The sequence below is a fragment of the Schistocerca gregaria genome, chromosome 2 (genome assembly GCF_023897955.1).
Source record: "Schistocerca gregaria isolate iqSchGreg1 chromosome 2, iqSchGreg1.2, whole genome shotgun sequence".
NCBI lineage: Eukaryota > Metazoa > Arthropoda > Insecta > Orthoptera > Acrididae > Schistocerca > Schistocerca gregaria.
The window spans coordinates 170033134-170056877 of NC_064921.1; the positions used below are offsets into that span (position 1 = coordinate 170033134).

General features: G+C 36.9%; 1 protein-coding gene across 6 annotated transcripts in view; it reads left to right on the forward strand.

Annotated features, from left to right (window-relative positions):
• Positions 1-1632: 1632 nt before the first annotated feature.
• Positions 1633-23744, forward strand: part of LOC126336609 (leukocyte elastase inhibitor-like) — a 134914-nt gene continuing 112802 nt past the window's right edge. For all 6 annotated transcript variants that reach the window (XR_007564982.1, XR_007564981.1, XM_050000477.1 and 3 more), the window contains exons 1-4: positions 1633-1832; positions 2047-2156; positions 13353-13532; positions 21085-21292. Coding sequence is in view for 4 of the 6 variants with exons in the window: in XM_050000477.1 (XP_049856434.1) it covers positions 1649-1832; positions 2047-2156; positions 13353-13532; positions 21085-21292 (682 nt within the window). In the remaining 2 variants the exon portion in view is untranslated. The remainder of the gene's footprint in view (positions 1833-2046; positions 2157-13352; positions 13533-21084; positions 21293-23744) is intronic.

Sequence of the window (23744 nt, forward strand, 5' to 3'; positions counted from 1 at the left end):
CAGAAAAACTTAGCGTCTGTACAGAAGATGATGCAGAGTAGATCAATAGAGACAAATGGACCACTAAAACAGCGATAGATATTATGATCCTTGTAACAGAAATTGTTTACAAACTTGTTTGCCTTTTAGAGATATGGACTGATGTATTTGAGAAACTGGACTGTGCTGATAAATCGATGAAAGAACGAGTGCTACCCTTGATACAGCATCGAGTTTGGTATCTGAGCTGATGAAATTTATTTAACAGTTACCGATTTGTGAAGAGAAAGAACTGAAACACAGCTAAAGTAAAATATGTTTGTGATTATATCTATATCCAAGACAATTTGCTGTTAAAGACTAAGAAAGATGAAGAGAATGGCTGGAGAGATAGCAGAATGCGAGCCATAGCAGAGAAACTGTTTGAGTTAGAGTGCTTCAAACGTTCAGAGTATGTGATAGAATAACAAGTAAAATGGAGAACAGAATGCACAAATTCCAAATCATTTTATGTGACTTTTATTGCCTCTCGGGAGGCGCCTTAAAAGGAAGCTCCAATGTGCACCTGAATACGGTGTCAAATACTAAATAGGGACTGATGTAGTGGAGCTAGTTAACGAAATAGCTGATTTCCAGTTCCGGGTGAAAAATGCTGATTAGAGCACTAATAGGTCTTCCCGTTTGGGTATTCTGAATTTTATTCTCTCTCTCTCTCTCTCTTTTTCTCTCTTTCTTGTTTTTCTTATTATTTTTCTTCGAGGTTTGGGTTAGGAGATGCTTAGACAAACATCGAAATAGCTTTGAGGACAGTTATGACACTGCCACTGGCTGCTGAATCTTGTGAAATGAGCTTCAGCAATATAAAGACGATAAAAAATTACATAAGGTCGAGTATAAGTGAAAGCATACTCTAATTTAGCCTCCTTGTCGATAGAATATGACACTGACACTGCAATATTATAATCAGTGAGTTGCTTCACTCAAAGCAGGGAAATGCAAAGTAAAATTACAATAAAATCATAATTCCTGGGAGGGCTTATTTTCTCAACGCTTAACATAGCCCTCTCTTTTATTTCTAGTTACCGTGATAATTTATGCACTACTAATAATTTATAAGAGGCAAGCAAAATATGTCCCTTGAGGTATAGTTTTTGCTATACTTTCAGTTTTTGTAAAGTTTATACAATTTCTAATTTATTTACTACAAGGATACATTTAACCTGTTGTGCGCAATATTTCTCATCAATATAGATCATTTAAGTATTTTTTCAATGATGGTTCATTTTTATTAAAGTTGCTTACAAAGATTTAAAATTTTCTACTTGGAACAAAAATGCAGAAAGTTGGTTCTGCGTGGTGAGGAATCGCCGCGCAGCTAAGGCGGTTCTGCCAAGGGCGCCGGACGACCTCGGTAAGGCGGACACAGCGAAGACGTAAAACACAGTTTCTCTTGAATCTCGTGGTCTTCGCTATACGTTAACAACTTGCCCGTCAGTCGCTGCTAGTTCGCAGCGTAGAACGATTCCTTGAGTCACAGTGCTATAGCACTCTCTAGCCCAACGTGTAAGTATAGATTTCAAGGGACATAAACTTTTCAAATTTCCCTCGTTTCCCGTTTGGCCTCACCTGGCTCGGAGAGCCAATGACATCCACTGCCTGAGTAGATTGGATGCTGTTTAGTAATCTGCATGCTACTGTTTACCCGAGTGTCATCAACGCTGTTTGGCTAACTCCGTCGGGTTCGTTCCGCCCAATTCGAAAAGTAAATGCTCGCAGACAAGTGACATCCAACGGCATGCACTCGTGTATTTCAGATATCTGGTCTGCCTGTTGGACAGGTCGTTTTTATTTCGGTACGTCAATTACAATGCAGAAATAAGCGACAAATGTTACAAATATACTGCTATGTATCGCACTTATTATGTTGTATTCATGTGTGTGGCGAGAAACAACAGATCCCTTACGCGGTGATAGTGAATTACTTTTGTAGTACCGTTTATGTTTACTTGTAGAAACAATAATCAGCTGAAGCCAGCGTCAATTAACTCATTATTACGTACTTTGTAGGTCTGTTGGTTTTTGTAGTCGTCGTTAATGAAGTAAGCGGTTCGTCAATAGCCACTAACGGTAACGAAGAAACCAAAGGGAACATTAAGTTTTCACTCGATTTGTATAAGGTACGTGTGATGTTTTATTTGCACAGTGTGTAATGTTGATTTATAGAAAAGAGAATACATAGATATAAAGGAAATTACCGATCACATTCCATCATTCCATTTAGTGTGTGCACAGAAAAATCGATGCAACAGGTTATTACAGGAGAAGTAATTTTGTTTCAAAGACGTTGTTCAAAACATGTCAGGAACCCAGAAATGTGTATTGGAATGTTTTCCAGCCCAAGGCATAATTTGGCTTGCTATCAAAAGAATGTTTTTGCACTGCCAGTAAAAAAGAAACCCTTTCGTTAATATTATTGACCAATTGGAGCCCTTTGCATGTAGGCAGCTACAGGATATATTAGTGGGTTCATGAATGTATTGCACAGTTTCTTATACAGTGTAAATTGCACACCAAAGAGGCTTAAAATAAAACTTTATTCAAGTGCTTCTGTTACGAGAAAGGAATGTTTGTTGTTCATGTCTTCATACTCTACTTTTACACAAAGATAAATCCGTTGCTTATCTTTGAGCATCTTTACATGCAGCGAGTGTTGTCGAAGTTAAATAAAATAATAATAATAAAAATACGGTGCCTAATTAAGTAAATGGACAAAGAATTAATAAAGCAGTTAAAATATAAATGCACGATACAGTTAAGTGAATATCAAAGAAATAATTAAGCAAATAAATCACAAAAGGTACATGAGATAGTAACGAAACAGTCATATTGTGTAACACATATATTTACAAAATAAAGCCTGTTGTTTATTTACTGTTCAGTCCTCATAAGAGATGTGGGTGATTTTGTCACAAACTCAAGGAACCCTAGTGTATAGTAAAACACTATTGTCATGCATTTCACAAGGCCAGTTGTAAATTTATTTATTGGCACTGTACAGGCATTTTCAGGTAATTTTATGAAGTAGACAAAACCAAGATACTTTTGGCTGGTATGGGTTGTCACCAACCTAGCATATGGCACATTAATTGTGTGTCCCCTCCTCAAGTAATGGTCATGAACTCCCCTCCTTTGGTCAGACTTACTCAGCTTTTCTTTAACAAAGAGAAGGTAGTTGTAGACTGCATTAACCACAGTGCATTCTCTCATACCCTATAGTGTGGAGTTTGTGAGAATACTGTGAGTGACAATATTAGATGGTCTGCTTAGGTCCCACAGTGTTACACAGACAACCTCTTTATTTTTAAGACAGTTTTTTTCAGCCATGCTCTCATCTGCTCCGGCTCTAGAAAAACTGGATCTGAAACCATACTATATGGAGCTAGGTATATCATTAGATACAAAATACCGACTTACATGTTTATGCGTGCAGTATTCTACTATTTTCAGTATTATAGCTACAAGTGATAAAAGTTGATAGTTATTTGGAGATGGTATATCTCCTGTGTTGGATTGTATATTTGCACAGCAAAATAATACTTATGGAGAAATGCTACTTAGGAACACACATTTTAATCTATACACATAAACTCACTGCCAACACAACAAACATTTTGTTCACCAAATCCCAGCATCTCTTTGAACAACTATTTGTGTGTTCACAATAATGTTGAACATCATCTCAAAACACTTTGCTTGAACCATTCTGCTGTTAAAACATAAAGTTTTACCAATTTCTGGAATTTGTCCTTACTAAGAGGCTTGATCAATAAATCAACAAGCATTTCCACTGTACATAAATAGTTTCTGGTAATATCCTTCTGTTTTATATGGTGACTAATAAAATGGTACCTAATGTCAATATGCTTGGATTACACATGTGTTATTTGGGTCTGAGCTATCTTGATTGCTCCCATGTTGACACAAAACTTGTTGGCTGGCTCAATTTCACCTATTATAGTTCTACCTGTAGTAGAATATCTGTTATACAGCTGATTGCCCCAGTCTCTATCACTGTAACATTCCAGATTTCCATTTCTTGTTGTACAGTATCATAATTTGTAATTAACAGTTCCTTTTAAATATCTAAATATTCTCATAACTGCAGCCCAATGTTTAATTCTATGTCTTCGGAAAATTTGCTCACAGCGTTAGTAGCAAAGGCATTGCCTAGTGTGGAAGTGTAAGGTAAATGTAAAATACTTCCCACTGCCTCCAGATAAGGTACTTCCTTTTTACACATTTCAGCTTCTTCTGCCCCTGACAATAGCACATCCAGTTCCATAGGTGTGGCAACTGACTTGCAATTATTCATGCCAATTTTTTTCTAGTATTCTCTTTATGTACATTGATTGGTCTGTTGGAAATTCTAGGTTGTCACTTTTGTAACTTCATACCTAAATTCTGTTTAACTTGACCAACATCAAGCAGATCAACTTCTGATTAAAGTTGTTTCTTGAACCATTCATTGAACTTTCACTTTTTGTCAAAATAAACCCATTTAGCCAAAATTATAGTTCTGTTGTCATTTATTCTGTGTTATATACCAGGATTAGCTGCTGACTGACTCATTTGCAGCCTTGTTAATGCTTTACATTTGCTGATTCATACAGTATCCACTCTATTTTTGTCCATACATGCTCCTTGTCAGATGCCAAATTTTATTCATTTCTTGAAGAGAGTGCTTGGCTTCCTTGGGTGGAATCGCAACACTTTCTTTCTCCAATTGTCCATTGAGATATGCAGTCTTCATGTCCATGTGGTGGATCAATAAATTTTCTTTTACTGCAAGGAACAAGAGATATCTTAAAGAATCATCTTTCACTGCAGGTGAAAATGTTTCTTTATAGTCTACACCTTCTATCTGAGAGGACCCTTATCATTCTTGGAAAAAAGACTGTAATTCTTTTTTGTAGCTTTCCTCCAGCTATCTGCATTCAGGCTGGTCAAAGCTTCTTCAACTGTAAGAGGTTCATTATTGAATGTTTGAGTGGCCACAAAAATCTCACAGTTTGGATACAATGTAGGTTTTATTGTAAATGGTGAATACTAAAAGTTTATGTCTCCTGCTGCTGCAGTTTTCTGTATCTCATTATCCATTTAATTTTCAGTAAACACGTCTAACTGTTCCTAAACAACTTCTTTAGGTACTTTAGTTTTTGTATGTACCGGTACCCGTACATGTTCTTGGATATAGTCTTCATTAATGTTTACATGTACTTTCTCACAATTTGTTTTCTTTCTACCAGATTATACATCTCTGCTAACTTATTATCCTTTTTTGTTTAGTATTTATCAACACACAACCTTTGGAATATTCACAGTATTCAGTTAAAATATATTTTTCAGATTCAGAGTCCCATTTTCTTACAAGTTGTTTGGGAACATGTTCCAAGGCTTTACATCCAAAAATGGTTAGATGATCAAGATCAGGTCCAAACTTCATATGGAATCTTGTTTGGTACAGCTTCGGTTGGCGATATGTTATTTAGATACTCTTTTTGTCATTGATACTGCTTCTGCCCAGTAACGTTTTGGTAATTTGGCATCCTGTAACATGCTCCTTGCTTTCTCTGCAATTGTTCTGTCACTCCTTTTTAAGCAGAATCATAGCAAACTGTAGTTAGAGGCTGGATTCCAAATTCACTCAGTTTTTGCCTAAATTGTTTGACATATTCAGTGCCATGGTCTGATCTGATAACATTTTTCTTCTTCCCAATCTATCTTTCAACAATGGCATGAAAACTAGCATATATTTCACATACTTTGCCCTTGTTTTAAGGAAATAAACATGGGTATATCTTAAATTATCAATAATGGTAAGGATTTAACAACTGCTCCCTGTAGATTCTTCCATAGGTCCTCAAATGTCTGCATATGTCAGCTAGTTGCAAAATTTCAGTAGATATATTTTTACTTAGTTTAAATAGTAATCTGGCTTGCTTTCCTTGTATACTAATTTCACAAGGTAAGTTACAACTATTACTTTCCTGTACCCTTGTTGCCTTACCTTTGAACAAGACCATACATTTTCTTTTGAGTCTTTGATGTCATAAAAGAACTTTTGGCTGAATATACTGGATAAATATTTCCAACGTGAAGAATATATAAGCTATTACCTCATCTTTACCTACTATCACACTGCCACTCCGATCAATTTTTTTCTGCGCCATTTAAATAAAAAATTACATTGTTACCCATATTCACTATCGCAATGAAAGCAAATTTGTAGCAATGTTCTTCACATGATGTAAGTTATGTACTGCAATATCTTGTGAGTCTCCTTTAACATTCAAATTAAAGTTTATCTTTCCAACCAGTTAACATTGTAACTGAGAACTGTCCACTGTTGAAACACCAGTGTTTTTTCTTGGAGAAACATGTAAAAATGATTGGTCTTTGGTAATATAAATTGAAACTCCAGAATCCAGGAACTATTCTGTACTGTTGCTTTCAGTTTTATTATAAGAATAATAAGCAGCAAGTGCCATACCTTTATTGCTTGCATTCGTTTCTAGAACTTTTGAAACTTGACCTTTTTTTCATGCACTGTGATGCAAAATGTCCCGTGTCTCGACTTGTATAGCATCAAACAAATTTCTTTGTTTTGTATTTTGAATATAAAGCCATTTCCTTATCGTCAATAGGATATTCTTGTACATTCTTAACATCTTTCAAGATCTTGACTCTAACACTTTCATGTGTAATTAGTATCCCTGAACTCTCTAAGCCCATTATCATGGGGGATTACTTATTAGGTAGTCCGTCTAGTAACACTATCAATCTATTCTTCAGCAATGTCAAATCTAAAATTCCTTATACGATTTGAAGTGGATACGATTTTGTTTATGTAGTCATCATTTTTACATTCATCTAAATGGGTGGCAATAAGGTCTCTTAGCAAATCCACTTCCTAGTTACACCTCCATCTTCAAAAACTCTTCTTAGATTGCCCCATACTTCCTTTGCCATGCTGGTCATTTCTACATGGACATAATTTACTGGATCAACTAGATGAATTTATTTGAATTTGCCTTAGTCTTTGTTCTGGAAATCTGTATCCATGAACTTTAAGGTTTCATCAGTGACATCTCAAAGGTTGTCCAGTAGTAGATATGCTTCTATTAAAAACTTCAAAGTTGCGTAATTCTCTCAACTTATGAGCTTCTCAATCTTTGGTATCAGGACAGAACCCATTTGTGCAGTTACAATATGTTGTTGTTGTTGTTGTTGTCTTCAGTTCTGAGACTGGTTTGATGCAGCTCTCCATACTATTCTATCCTGTGCAAGCTTCTTCATCTCCCAGTACCTACTGCAACCTACATCCTTCTGAATCTGCTTAGTGTATTCATCTCTTGGTCTCCCTCTACGATTTTTACCCTCCATGCTGCCCTCCGATACTAAATTGGTGATCCCTTGATGCCTCAACACATGTCCAACCAACAGATCCCTTCTTCTAGTCAAGTTGTGCCACAAACTTCTCTTCTTCCCAATCCTGTTCAATACTTCCTCGTTAGTTATGTGATCTACCCATCTAACCTTCAGCATTCCTCTGTAGCACCACATTTCAAAAGCTTCTATTCTCTTCTTGTCCAAACTATTGATCGTCCATGTTTCACTTCCATACATGGCTACACTCCTCACAAATACTTTCAGAAATGACTTCCTGACACTTAAATCTATACTTGATGTTAACAAATTTCTCTTCTTCAGAAACGCTTTCCTTGCCATTGCCAGTCTATATTTGATATCCTTTCTACTTCGACCATCATCAGTTATTTTGCTCCCCAAATAGCAAAATTCCTTTACTACTTTAAGTGTCTCATTTCCTAATCTAATTCCCTCAGCATCACCTGACTTAATTCGACTACATTCCATTATCCTCGTTTTGTTTTTGTTGATGTTCATCTTATACCCTCCTTTCAAGACACTATCCATTCCATCAACTGCTCTTTCAAGTCGTTTGCTGTCTCTGACAGAATTACAATGTCATCGGCGAACCTCAAAGTTTTTATTTTTTCTCCATGGATTTTAATACCTATTCCAAATTTTTCTTTTGTTTCCTTCACTGCTTGCTCAATATACAGATTGAATAACATCGGGGAGAGACTACAACCCTGTCTCACTCCCTTCCCATCCACTGCTTCCCTTTCATGTCTCTCGACTCTTATAACTGCCATCTGCTTTTTGTACAAATTGTAAATAGCCTTTCGCTCCCTGTATTTTACCCCTGACACCTTTAGGATTTGAAAGAGCGTGTTCAAGTTAACATTGCCAAAAGCTTTCTCTAAGTCTACAAATGCTAGAAACATAGGTTTGCCTTTCCTTAATCCAGCTTCTAAGATAAGTCGTAGGTTCAGTATTGCCTCATGTGTTCCAACATTTCTATGGAATCCAAACTGATCTTCCCCGAAGTTGGCTTCTACTAGTTTTTCCATTCGTCTGTAAAGAATTCGCATTAGTCTTTTGCAGCCGTGGCTCAATAAACTGATATTTCGGTCATTTTCACATTTGTCAACACCTGCTTTCTTTGGGATTGGAATTATTATATTCTTCTTGAAGTCTGAGAGTATTTCGCCTGTTTCGTACATCTTGCTCACCAGATGGTAGAGTTTTGTCAGGACTGGCTCTCCCAAGGCTGCCAGTAGTTTTAATGGAATGTTGTCTACTCCCGGGGCCTTGTTTCAACTCAGGTCTTTCAGTGCTCTGTCCAACTCTTCATGCAGTATTATATCTCCCATTTCATCTTCATCTAAATCCTCTTCCATTTCCATAATATTGTCCTCAAGTACATCGCCCTTGTATAGATCCTCTATATACTCCTTCCACCCTTCTGCTTTCCCTTCTGTGCCTAGAACTGGGCTTCCATTTGAGCTTTTGATATTCATACAAGTGGTTCTCTTTTCTCTGAAGGTCTCTTTAATTTTCCTGCAGGTTGTATTTATCTTACCCCTTAGTGAGATAAGCCTCTACATCCTTACATTTGTCCTCTAGCCATGCCTGCTTAGCCATTTTGCACTTCAGTTACAATATAATTACTGTAAATTATAAACTGCCCACAAACGGTATTAAGTTTTCCACAGTTTACTAATTTAAATTATTCAGTTCCATCTTCCTGGGTCCATAACCTGTTGGATCATATATTTGCACTGTAACATATTGTTGACAGAGGGACACTGTTAGGAACATATATTTTACTTTATTTAATGTGTTCCCAGCACTATACAAAGGCATAGTACAATAAGGCATGTATCACAGAAAATCTCTGTATGTATCTAAGAATATATACAACAAGCAGAGAGATCTGTACACATAAACTCACTGCCAATGGAACAACTATTTTGTACACCAAATCCCAACATCCGGTCTTATATACTGCTTTGACGACAGATATTTTCAAACATTCTGTATAATTACCTTAAGATTTTATTGGTTATTTTAGTCAGTAGCATTACAATGTGAAAGATCATAGCAATCTTCTCCTCTGCAAGTACTGAACTTAGCAATTGATTCATTGACCACATTCTCCATTATTCTGATTGCAAAAGTTGCTGAATATAGTCTCTTTAGAAGTATCATAATATGAATTTTCCAATTAAGTTTCTCATCTATGTGTACACCAAAAAACGTAGTATGCTCTACCCTGTCTACTAACTTCTGTTGATGTGTTATATTTATTGAAGGAACTGTACTTTTTGCAGCAGAAAATTGTACGTACTGTGTTTTTTTCAAAATTTAGAGCAAGCCCATTTGCAGAAAACCAATTAATGACTTTTCCAAAGACCTTATTTGTATCATTTTCAATTGGAGTTTCTTTTACTGGATTAATAACGATGCTTGTATAATCAGCAAACAGTGCCAGTTCAGCTTCCTGTTTCAGATAGGTGGGAGGTCATTCACATACATCAGGAACAGAAGGGGACCCATGATTGAACCCTGTGGAACACCTAATTTAATTTCACCCCAGGTAGATGAAGTATCAAACTTATTTAAATCACTTGACCCATATAAGGAAACTTTTTGCTTCCTGTTTTGTAGGTATGACTTAAACCACTCATATGCTATTCCATTCATACCACAGAACTGTAATTTCTGTAACATAATGTCATGGTTCAAACAATCAAATGCTTTGGACAAGTCGCAGAAAATTCCTATTGGTGACATTTTACTATTTATTAAAGACTCTATTATATAGACAGTGAAATTGTATATTGCTGTCTCAGTAGCACAGCATTTCTTAAATCTGAACTGTGATTTACTAAGTATCCCATTACTGTTGAGATGGCTAACCACTCTTGAGTACATTAATTTCTTGAAGATTTTTGAAAATGCTGTAAGCAAGGATACTGGCCTATAATTATTGACATCCTTGGTGTCCCCCTTTTTGTAGAGTGGCCTGACAATGGCATACTTTAACCTGTCTGGGAAAATACCTTGAATTAGTGATGCATTACATATGTGACTCACAAAATCAGCTGCAATTGCTCCACATTGTTTTAATATCTTATAAGAGCTGTCATCTACTCCAACAAAACATTTATTTTTCAAAGATTTAATAATTTTATTTATTTCACAAGAGGTTGTTAGGTGAAACTTAATCTGACTAATTTTTTTTCAAAACAGACTCTTCCATGTACTGCCTGGCTTTTTCTTTTGAACTGTTCTCACCAATTTTTTCTCCTACTCTTAAGAAATGGTTGTTAAATAGATCAGCTACTTGTGTACTGTTGGTTAGGATGGACTTCTTCTCCTTAATAGTAATACTACCTACCCAGTGGTTACTTTTCATGTCTCCCTTCTAACAGCAATCCATATTGATTTGATTTTATTGCCAGTTGTTAATTTCTTGTTTAATATACATATTTCTTGATTTCCTTACAAATTTTCTCAGTAAGTTACAATAATTTTTATAGTGTAAAACTACTTCTCTATCTTTACTAGTTATTGCTGTCCCACAAAGTTTTCTTTTTCTTTCTGAAGACACTTTAATACCTGTAGTAATCCAAGGTTTCTTTGAAAAGTGTTTGGTGATACATTCAGTAATTGTCTTTGAGAAACAATGTTCAAAAAGGGATATAAATTTATCAAGAAATATGTTGGATTTATCGTTAGTATTTGGATCATTATATACATCTCCCCAGTTCACATTTCTTAAGCTTTCTTTGAAGTGCTCTATCGATACCAGGTAGAGCGACCTTACACTTTTACGTAATGGTTTCGAAACTGTACACCTTGTTAGGTTTCATAAGTTAATCAGTTGTGCATCATGGTCTGACAATCCATTTACCACAGGGAAAGCATGTGTTTGTTTTACATCCTCTTTCTGTACAAATACATTATCTATTAGTGTGCTGCTGTCTTGAGCTATACGTGTAGGGAAATTGATCACTGATTTTTAGTTATATGTTGTTAATAACACTTCTAGTTCACTTTTCCTCTCAGAATTATTTAGAAAGTTCACATTGAAATCACCACAGATTAATAACTTTTTCTTTTTGTCTGACAGACAGCATAATAGGGAGTCTAACTTTTTTTATGAATAGTTCCCTGTCTCCTAATGGGGACCTGTATACTGTTGCTAATATCATGTAGCTGAAATTCACATGCACAAATCTCAAAAGTGCTGATCAACACAAAATTTGCTTGCTTCTACAGTTTTGCATTTATACCCTTTTTTTATGAAAATGGCAACTTCTCGTTTATCCATCTTAGATCTACAAGTGTAAGATGCTAAATTATACCCACTTATACTGGCACTATCCATACCCACAGTTACTTGGTGTTAAGGCAGACAGAGTCTATCAATCTCATTCTTATTTTTGAGATCATCTAAACACACTAATAACTCATCTACTTTATTTTTTATTCCCCTGATATTTTGATGACTTAAGTTGATACTGCCCTTAGCTTTACTCCTATTTACTGCACATGAAGTTTCTTTTATTCTATTTGTCTTGATTGTCATCTGTCTGGACTTTGGCTTTAACCAAAAAAATTTATCTGCTACACTTCGTCTCCACAATTTATTTCTGTGTTAATAATTTCTCATGCTGCTTTTAAATTATTCACCGAGTTCAGTATATAGTCATTATCTTAGTGACTTTGGTGCCTTGATTTCAGACCTTTAGAGTTTTGACACATATTTCCTTGTGAGAATTATTATGCTTTGAACTCGTGATTTTTATTCTACTTAGATGCAGGGTGCACCAACTTTTTAGACATTGCGGTTTAGTGTAGCAACTGCGCTTGGGTGTTTTCTCATACTTTGGCCTCTAGGATAACTTGCTTTAAGAGCAGACAAAAAAAATTATCAGCTAGTTTAACTGTGAGTCATTAACTGATCTTATAATTCTTCAATGTTCAATGGAAGTATTTTACTGTTAAGTTTTCCTGAGCCAGTCCTTTATCAGAAATGTCTATTTTGTCCATATCAAATTGTTTTAAAAGGTGAAAATTAAATATTACATCATTAGGTGTGCTGCCTGCCTTGAGATATTGTAATTTATTCAGCAGAAGCTTAGGGATCTTAAGGTATTTAGCAAATGGCTTATGCTTCAATACTTCAACCTAATGTCTATAGTGATATCACCAAATATTAATCGTCTTTAATCTTTGTGTTTAAGTAGCTAGAGTATGTTTCTCTAGCAGCTCCACAAACAAGTTGTAGTTGTGATTTTTAGGGTGGCTGCAGCTTCAAATTTTTCTGTCATATTTAACAATACATCACTATTAACCATCCATAAATAAATAAAAATCTTGGGGTCCCTGTGGTATCTTTCTGTTGTGTTCATGATGGGGACCAATAGCCCTATGGGTATGTGTCAAGGATGTTCATTTTAGGCAAGGAGAGTGTGAGAACATTTCACGTGTTTGTGTTTAAGCTATAATAAACCTTACCCACATCACAAAATAAACTGTGGAATCTATTAAAGAATATTTCTTGACATTTATTCCAAATTTTTAGTGCAGCTCAATCATTTGACCATTGCTCTACAGAATTTTTGATGCACTGATTAATCCATTTGATTAAAAGTAATCCCAAATAAATTTGAACTGTAAGACTGTGCAATACATATATTGAGGCATATTTTAAGCTGGGAGGGGGGGGGGGGGCTATAATTTTGTACATTACATTCAACTTGTAAGCAGTCTAGCAAAAAGTAATTTCCTTGCCAGAAAGTATCGCAAAGTGCAGTGGAGGTAGTAACTGCACATGAAAGAACGCAACCTTCATCAGCAAGGTGCCTTTGTGGTGAGAGCTGCATTTATAATAAATTCAACCTAAATCTGATTGTAATCCATGTTTTCACTTTCAGAAATTGGCAGATGTAAATGGAAATCTTGTTACTTCTCCAGCCAGCTTGGAAATTGTACTGGCACTCACTTATATTGGAGCTAAAGGAAGTACAGCTAGACAAATTGCTAGTGTCATCAACAAAACAAATGATCCAAAGTCTGTGACGTCTAGTGCCCTTTCCCTACTCAAAGTCCTGAAGGTAAGATATGTGGAAAATTGAGCTATTAGTGAGTGCCCTGTATACCTGCAAACCCATTTTTTCATAATGGGTAATAAAATATTGAGGTAAGTGTGTAATTTTTGCTGCACTGTGTAAATGGTTTCAAACATTTATAACAAAACAAAAGGAAAAAAGCAATCTGACCAGAGATCTAGGCAAAACAATGGAATTCTCCATTTCTTGACATCAACTGTGACCTGAGAGGATGTGGTTTGTGATGCCATGTGTCCACAAACAGAAATACTAGCAGAGCACTTATTGTGTGTAATTTTTTGGAATTTAGGTCGTGAGAGACAGATTTGTTGTGTGAGGTATAAATTTGCTTGATAGGCAACAATTTGGTTGTGAGTTAGTGAAGCCAGCAAATGTGATGTCATCATACTCTAGCCCCCACCGCCATTTCTTCCAGTGTTCATCTGTGTGACTGGGATTAGAGAAGGCTCAATATGGGAGCATTTTCAGTTAAGTTCAGTTCATTCATATTAATTTGTCTCCTGTAGTGGATATGAAAATTATTTTTGTGCCTTTGGTATGTGGTTGCTTAGAATCATATTTGAAACATTAATGAATAATGTCAGCAGTCAGGCCTTGTGCTGTAGCAGTAAAGTTCATGACTGGCATCCGAGAGGTCTCAGGATTGAATCCTGGTCAGACAACAGATTTTTCAGTCTGTGTTTTAATCTGATCTTCACTTTTCAACAACGTGAGGAATCACCAGAAATGACATGTGATTTGAATTCCGTGTTAAATTGCAGGGCCACGTGCCCCAGTTGGATAACTGGGGTATGTGATGGAGACACACACACACACACACACACACACACACACACACACACACACACACACACACACTGCCAAATTGATGGCCAATTGAAAGACTTCCACCATGTGATTGAGCCACACAAAATTGTTGTTGTCAGCAAAAAAATATGTCGTGGACTAAATTAGTTCTGCTTACCAATTAATTATTGCTAGCCTTTGCTGAATGAATATATAATTTGGTTTAGCTACAATGACCCCTGAAGATAATGCTATGAAACACAAGAGTGAAAGTATCCAAAATAAGCTAACACATTAGTCTTCAAGGCAGTACAAGTACAGAGCTTCCTGAACTGGGCTTCTTGATAAGTTTCCTGGTCATCCTTGTACTGTCTGGTTGAAAGATAAATCAGTATATATAAAACAGGATGTACCAAGGGGGAAAGCGCCGGCAGACGGAAGTTTCTTTCTATTTTATTTAAAACAGGATGTAGGTGTTTATGTCCAGCATGTCCTCCCAAACCACTGGGTTAATTTCACTGAATTTGGTATGAATACTACTTGTCCCAGGAGAATCAGCATTTTGGGGAATAGAACTTCCTAGCTCCCATAGAAGTGCCGATGTGAGCAAAAAAGTTTTTCCCTGTCATGTAGGTTGCCCTGCATGGCAGGCAAGTAATATGGGAATAGCAGTGGTGGTTTATTGGCAATCAACATTAAGGCATTTCCATCCATATGTTCACAACTTTGTCACACCTTGCTTGTAGTTTGGGTAGTATGAACTTGCCTTTCAGGGGTTCCACATGCATATAGACGTGGCTGAGCAGAGATAGGAGAAGGCAGATGGGTAGTGAGAGAGGGGGGAGGAGGAGATGGTGATGAACAGAGAGAAATGGGGGGGGGGGAGTGATGGACAGGGGGGAAGGGGGTGGAGGAGATGGAAAAATGAAGGTGGGAGGATGAGAGGGACAGAATGACGGGAGAGGAAAAAGAGGTGGGCACAGAGAGGAGGGAGGAGTAGATGTGGGCAATATATGTTTTGAATGAATACACAAGTGAAAATGCGGGAAAAGGCTAGTAAGTAAATATGTGTTGACCCCAATTCAGAGACTTGAAGAAATTTTATATATGATCATTTACACATACATTGAGTGCTCAGGATCTACAATTAGCAGCAACTACAGACCTTTAACAGCGTGAAGTACCAGGAGCAGCATTCATTTGTTCACACATGATGTACCATAAATCCCACTATGAAAGAGAACCTTCAAGGATATGGAACTAGTTAATTTATAAATCAATTGGCTGAAGTAGCCACTGAAAACTACTTTTGTAAAGCATACTGACAGCCAGTTATGACCAGTGCCAAGCTACTGAAATTACTTCTAGGTGACATGTAGAAGCAGATAAGTGATTACAATGTAAAAAAAACTACTGCTTTTATTTAATATTTCAAACTAAGCTTTTTAATAACTCTACACAACACTGTCAGGTGTCTATATACTGATAATGTCAAACATAAGTTTTGATTAAACAATGGAAAATCTGTGATGGAATAACAACGGTATGAACTAGGATAGGTAGTTACTTACCAGGAGACATTGAGTGACAGACATATTTAAAAGTACATCTGGAAGTAGTTTACCTCCATGTGGTGAGTTGCACCCTAGTATTGTCTTGACTGGAATTAATGTGCTTAAGATAAACCAAAGAACAACTGATCAATAAGTATTGTTTCTGTTTATATTTTAATATCTGGAAATTTCCAGTTTTTTGCTGTATGTTTGCTGACAACCTGTTGAAAAGTTTCTTGCACCAGTATATAAAATTCCTTTCTGATATGGAATTCATTTTCATTTCCAATAATTGTTCGTGAATTACACAGTTTATCCTAAATTCATTCATATTGTTACTCATAAAGTACTACTGCCACTTAAGTATAAGAATCAGAAAGTCCCCGAAAAGGCCTATGCAAGATGTTTGGTTATCAATTGTACAAAAAATTTTCATTACACCCTCCTCCCAATGGTCCATTTTTCTCCTGCATTTTCAGTTAGTGATAGGTAGAGTTTGTTGAATTTAGTGTTGAATTTAACATTGTGTATTTGGCAGACATTGTCATCATCGTGTTGAATCCCAGTTGCCTTACCTAGTTTATTATTTTCAGTGCAAATAATGTTCACAATTGTCTTTGCTTTTTGCTGACTCAACGAAGAAATAATCAATATTACTTGTAACGTTCCTTTACGCCTTGATTAAAGCTAGTTATGTGCATTAAATAAAGTTCTCTTACTGGTACAAGATACATCGAGATCAGATGTTTGCCATTCATTCTCTGACGCCACTGTAATTTGCACTAATCCAATTTAAGGGATAACTGGGTTAAAAGAATATTCTAGGAATATAGTTCAGTTTATTGTCTGCTGTATTGTTTTGGTAAAATTCTTTCCACAGTTCATATAGATAATTGTCTCTTATTAGTGTGACTCAGTTCATGTTTATGGTTTTAGGAAACTGTATTTTTCCCTTCTTAGCTAAACAACGTTGGTGAGGATGGTTCATAGTTGTCATTTGATCACCATTATTAGGTAAACAATTTAGTTTGGTTCTCTAAGTTGTTACAAAAGATAGTTGAATATAGAAATAAGTATCAGTAACTGTTTCTATGCTGCTGCTGAGGAGGTTACTGTGGAGAACAAAGCAAAGCTGGACATCAGTAATTATAGTTGTCCTTGATCTCTATTATCAAAGATGAAAGTCATCTGTATTGATAAATTGTTTTATATACTTAAATTGTACATCTAACAACTACTATTAATGTATGTCACCTTGAGCTATGAATAAAGGTCTGAGAGCAGTAAACCTTGGTGTTATTTTGAAATTTACACAGTCCACAATTTTTAATGAAAATGACCTTCATGCAGAATAATAAGGTGGAAATATTGTGAATAGTGATGCCCTTATAATGTGTTACTAAGAGAAGAAATATTTTCACTAAGTCTAACATTGAGGCTGACATACAAGGTTTGATCAAAAAATAACAGGAATTTTTGTTTTCTTAAAGAATATTTATTTATTCCTCCTCCTCCTCCTCCTCCTCCCCCCTCCTCCTAATAATAATAATAATAATCATCAGCTGCTTTGTCCCCTTCAAAGTAATACTCCCCAGGGTTAATGCACTTGGGCCAGCAGTTCTTCCAATCTTGCAAACACTTCTGAAACTCACTTTTCGTTATGGTGTTCAGCTCCATCAGCGATTCTGTTTTTACAGGGTGTTTCAAAAATGACCGGTATATTTGAAACGGCAATAAAAACTAAACGAGCAGCAATAGAAATACACTGTTTGTTGCAATATGCTTGGGACAACAGTACATTTTCAGGTGATCAAACTTTTGAAATTACAGTAGTTACAATTTTCAACAACAGATGGTGCTGCAAGTGATGTGAAAGATATAGAATACAGCGCAGTCTGTGGGTGCACCATTCTGTACGTCGTCTTTCTGCTGTAAGCGTGTGCTGTTCACAATGTGCAAATGTGCTGTGGACAACATGGTTTATTCCTTAGAACAGAGGATTTTTCTGGTGTTGGAATTCCACCGCATAGAACACAGTGTTGTTGCAACAAGACGAAGTTTTCAATGGAGGTTTAATGTAACAAAAGGACCGAAAAGCGATACAATAAAGGATCTGTTTGAAAAATTTCAACGGACTGGGGAAAGTGACGGATGAACGTGCTGGAAAGGTAGGGGGACCGTGTACGGCAACCACAGAGGGCAACGCGCAGCTAGTGGAGCAGGTGATCCAACTGCGGCCTCGGGTTTCCGTTCACCGTGTTGCAGTTGCGGTCCAAATGACGCCAATGTCCACATATCGTCTCGTGCGCCAGAGTTTACACCTCTATCCATACAAAATTCAAACGCGGCAACCCCTCAGCGCCGCTACCATTGCTGCATGAGAGACATTCGCTAACGATATAGTGCACAGGATTGATGACGGCGATATGCATGTGGGCAGCATTTGGTTTACTGACGAAGCTTATTTTTACCTGGTTGGCTTCGTCAATAAACAGAACTGGCGCATATGGGGAACCGAAAAGTCCCATGTTGCAGTCCCATCATCCCTGCATCCTCAAAAAGTACTGGTCTGGGCTGCCATTTCTTCCAAAGGAATCATTGGCCCATTTTTCAGATCCAAAACGATTACTGCATCACACTATCTGGACATTCTTCGTGAATTTGTGGCGGTACAAACTGACGACGCTGCGAACACCTCGTGGTTTATGTAAGATGGTGCCCGCCCTCATCGCATGGCCGACGTCTTTAATTTCCTGAATGAATATTTCGATGATCGTGTGATTCCTTTGGGCTATCCGAAACATACAGGAGGCGGTGTGGATTGGCCTCCCTATTCGCCACACATGAACCCCTGTGACTTCTTTCTGTGGGGACACTTGAAAGACCAGGTGTACCGCCAGAATCCAGAAACAATTGAACAGCTGAAGCAGTACATCTCATCTGCATGTGAAGCCATTCCGCCAGACACGTTGTCAAAGGTTTCGGGTAATTTCATTCAGAGACTACGCCATATTATTGCTACGCATGGTGGATATGTGGAAAATATCGTACTATAGAGTTTCCCAGACTGCAACGCCATCTGTTGTTGACAATTGTAACTACTGTAATTTCGAAAGTTTGTCTGCCTGAAAATGTACTGTTGTCCCAAGCATATTGCAACAAACAGTGTATTTCTATCGCTGCTCATTTAGTTTGTATTGCCGTTTCAAATATACTGGTCATTTTTTAAACACCCTGTATCTCATCAAAGGTGGTAAAATGATATTCTTTCATGGTTCTCTTCAGCCTCGGGGAGTAGAAAGAAGTTGCAGGGGGCCATGCCAAGTGAAAACAATGGCTGAGAAAACATAACAGTTTGATATTTTTTTGCCAAAAAATTATGAACAAGCATTGAGATTTGCGGCACAAACATTATTGAGATACAATTTCAAAAAATTGTTTTGACACAATTCTGGTTGTTCTCTTCTGATTGACTCTCACAAATGGTGCATAACTTCCAGGTAGTATTCCTTATTGACTATATCACTGTAAGTCAGGAACTCGTGATGCATTACCCCATTGTAATTGAGAAAAACTGAGGAGAACCTGCACATGTGGTCAAACTTCTCAGATTTTTTTCCAGTCTTGGCCCTTCAGGCAGTTACCATTGGGATGATTGAGCCTTGGTTTTGATGTCATGCCCATATACCCAAGTTTGGCACCTGTTATAATCTTCTTTAGAAGTTCTGGATGGTTGTCGACTTCATTCAGTAATTCCTGGGTGACTTCGACACAGTGTCATTTTTGGTCAAAATTTAACAGTTTCAGAACTGACTGCTGTTACGCATTTCATACCCAAATCAGCAAAAAAAAAAAAAAAAAATTAATTGGCATGAACCAGGGATATGCCTATATCATCGGAATCCTCTCTGTTGGTGATTCGTCAATATTCCGGAACCATTTTCTTTACTTCGTTCACATTGTTGTCAGTAACTGATGTGCTAGGGCTTCTGGGGCAGTCGTCATCTTCAGTGTCTTCTTGACCCTCTTTGAAATGTTTTTCCAACTTGTAATCTCTTCTCTTAATCCTAGTAGATTCACCAAAAGCCACAGTCCACATTTTGAATGTGGTGCTGCAGTTTATTTAATTTTTCAAGAATTTAATGCAAATTCTTTTTTCCATCTTTTTTTAAAGTAAAAGTTCGCCAAGTGCTTGAAAACATAAAATGTTTTTTATTGTCAATAATAAAATGAATATTCAACTGAAAATGCAAACATACATCAAGAACATAAGCACCAACAACATAAAAAAGTTTCGAAAGTTGGCTATATAAAGCCCGCAGAATTAAATTCCCATTACATTTAGATGACACCTTGTATTGCATGTTGGCTTCTGTCTCATCAACACTCAAATAAGTAAATTAAGTTGAGGTATTTGAAATGTACATAATCATTTTCATTGTGGAGAAATGCAGCAGGTTGAGACAGACAGGTAGGTGGGTAAGTAGGTAGGTAGGTAGAGAGAGAGAGAGAGAGAGAGAGAGAGAGAGAGAGAGAGAGAGAGAGAGAATGTGGAACTGTAAGATTCTGAATTTCAAGTGTGCATAGAGTATAGTGAGTTGCTTGTGGTGTTTTAGTTTGGGCATGGGATGGAACTCCTTTCCTTAGGTCAAGGTTAAGTTAGGTTGGAAAGTGACAGTTTGGTTGAGAGTTGAGGAAGTCAACAAATGGGAATACAGAATCTTAGATGTGATTACATACTGATATGTGGTGTAGCCAGGGGTCAAGATCAGGTTGGAAGGCTACTGTTTTGTTAAGGATTAGCAAAGTCTTATCAATAACTTAATTTAATGTAGTACTTGTACTAGCTATCTTTGAGCAGAACTCCATTAGAGAACTGTACATTAACTTTCTTTACAATGAGTTTGGTGATTTGATTCTTACCCCTAACTATAATTTGACAATTAATTGAGGAAGTAGCGATTATCTCTAGTGATTTGTTTAAGCAAACTCATAATAATATAATTAAAATGGTATGTTAGAAATTACGCAAGTGAGAAAATGTATGTGGAGTGCAGGAACTGTGAGAGGAAGTGCCAAGCAAATAAGAGCAGAGCATCAGTAATGATGTAATTTTTGCATATATATCCACTTTTTTTCAGAAATTGTCTTCAAAAGCTGCAAAAAGCCCACCTATTTGTCTATTGTTCATTTTTCAGAGTGCAGACAATGTGACTCTAGAGTCTGCCAGTGGCATGTTTATTCAAAAACATTTTGAAGTGAAGAATGAGTTCAAGTTGGCTGGTGAATCATTGTCTTCCGTTGCACAGAACACTGATTTTTCTCAAGCAGAAACAGCAGCAAGTGTGATAAACAAATGGGTGGAACAAGCTACAAATGGAAAGATAAAGAACATGGTTTCGGAAGGTAATTTTTTTCATACTGAATTTTGAGGCATGTAGACTTTTATAACAGTGAGTCTTTTTATTTTTAAATAGATGTGTTAATGTTCACATGTTTTTCTTAATTTGTGTCCAGAGAAGAATTTATCTCATCACTTTTTTATTTCATACAACTGTGAGGCGATGTTACATTGCATTTATCACGAGACAGTGAAAACATTAGGATGTTCAGTAAGGATATGTCATCTACTATTTAACCCTTTGACCTACCAAAGTTCTTAGCTCTTCGTTCATACTTCTGCTTCAAAACCTCCGAAATTACTGAAACTAGATGCCCCTTAAACATCTAACATGCTTTTTTTTTAAAGTTGAGATGTGTGTAATTTGTATGTTAATGAAGAATTTAGCATGACATTGCTACATCAGCAAGCTGTGTTAAAGTTGGGTACCAGGTTCATTTATCAATCTTTCCCCTAACATCACATGACTTAATATTTTTCTATATTTTCTTGACTCGCTAGCTTAGATTGCTAACACATACTTCACCAGAAGTAGTAGATTCAAATTCTATTGATGGAAGACATCAGTGTTTGGCCAGTAAAGGGAGAAGAGCTAGTAGTGTACTGATCCTGATCATGAGACTTTGTACCAGTGTCTTGGGTTGAGTTTGAAATCTGTCTGCAGTGTCTCATGGAATGAGCATCTGGATGGGAATGTTATGCTCACTTACCCTTTTGGTGCTAGGATTAGGCTATCCTGACACTAGGTTTTGTCCTCCCTGCCTGCCTTCCTTCCTTCCTTCCTTCCTTCCTTCCTTCCTTGGGATCTCTCTGCCAACAACTCTGTGACTTTAGCTTTTTGACCTCTCAAACCTGTTTCTGTCGTTAATCAGTCACTCATGCCCAGACATTCAGGGGTAGCATTTTCATCAAGGGAGTGAAAATATGGCCTTTTATTTTTAAGTAATTGTACTGTGACCTGTTTCTGCTTTCCATTTCATATAGCTCTGTTTTTCCATGTAGAAAGTTGAAGTAAGTTCATCATACTGAAGAAAACAGATGGATAATGACCTGACATCATAAAAAGACTCATTAGTTGTTTGTTAAGAAAATGACAATTTCAGAGGCAGTTTTTGTCTATTATAAGAGATTTTAGTAAAATGTTGCATTGTAATACAATATTCGCGATTTAAAATCCCAAAATGCTTCAAATTTTAATCCTACAGGAGTGTGGCCAGTAACAGCTGTGTATTCTTCTTCTGCCTATCCATTAATGGATGTTTGCAACCACATGAGAAATCTTTATTCTATGAACCACAGTGTGCAGTACTTTAATCCACATTTTTTATCCTGTTCACTGCTTAGAAGAAAGATTAAGGAAAGGCAAACCTATGTTTCCAGCATTTGTAGACTTAGAGAGCTTTTGACAATGTTGACTGGAATACTCTCTTCCAAATTCTAAAGGTGGCAGGGGTAAAATACAGGGAGTGAAAGGCTATTTACAATTTGTACAGAAACCAGATGACAGTTATAAAGAGTCAAGGGGCATGAAAGAGAAGCAGTGGTTGGGAAGGGAGTTAGACAGGGTTGTAGCCTCTCCCCGATGTTATTCAATCTGTATACTGAGCAAGCAGTAAAGGAAACAAAAGAAAAATTCATAGTAGGTGTTAAAATCCATGGAAAAGAAATAAAAACTTTGAGGTTCGCCAATGACATTGTAATTCTGTCAGAGACAGCAAAGGACTTGGAAGAGCAGTTGAATGGAATGGATAGTGTCTTGAAAGGAGGATATAAGATGATCATCAACAAAAGCAAAACAAGAATAATGGAAAGTAGTCGAATTAAGTCAGCTGCTGCTGAGGGAATTAGATTAGGAAATGAGACACTTAAAGTAGTAAAGGACTTTTGCTATTTGTGGAGCAAAATAACTGATGATGGTCGAAGTAGAGAGGATATCAAATGTAGACTGGCAATGGCAAGGAAAGTGTTTCTGAAGAAGAGAAATTTGTTAACATCGAGTATAGATTTAAGTGTCAGGAAGTCATTTCTGAAAGTATTTGTATGGAGTGTAGCCTTGTATGGAAGTGAAACATGGACGATAAATAGTTCAGACAGGAGGAGAATAGAAGCTTTTGAAATGTGGTGCTACAGAAGAATGCTGAAGATTAGATGGGTAGATCACGTAAATAATGAGGAGGTGTTGAATAGAATTGGGGAGAAGAGGAGTTTGTGGCGCAACTTGACGAGAAGAAGGGACCGGTTGGTAGGACATGTTTTGAGGCATCAAGGGATCACAAATTTAGCATTGGAGGGCAGCGTGGAGGGTAAAAATCGTAGAGGGAGACCAAGAGATGACTACACTAAGCAGATTCAGAAGGATGTAGGTTGCAGTAGGTACTGGGAGATGAAGAAACTTGCACAGGATAGGGTAGCATGGGGAGCTGCATCAAACTAGTCTCAGGACTGAAGACCACAACA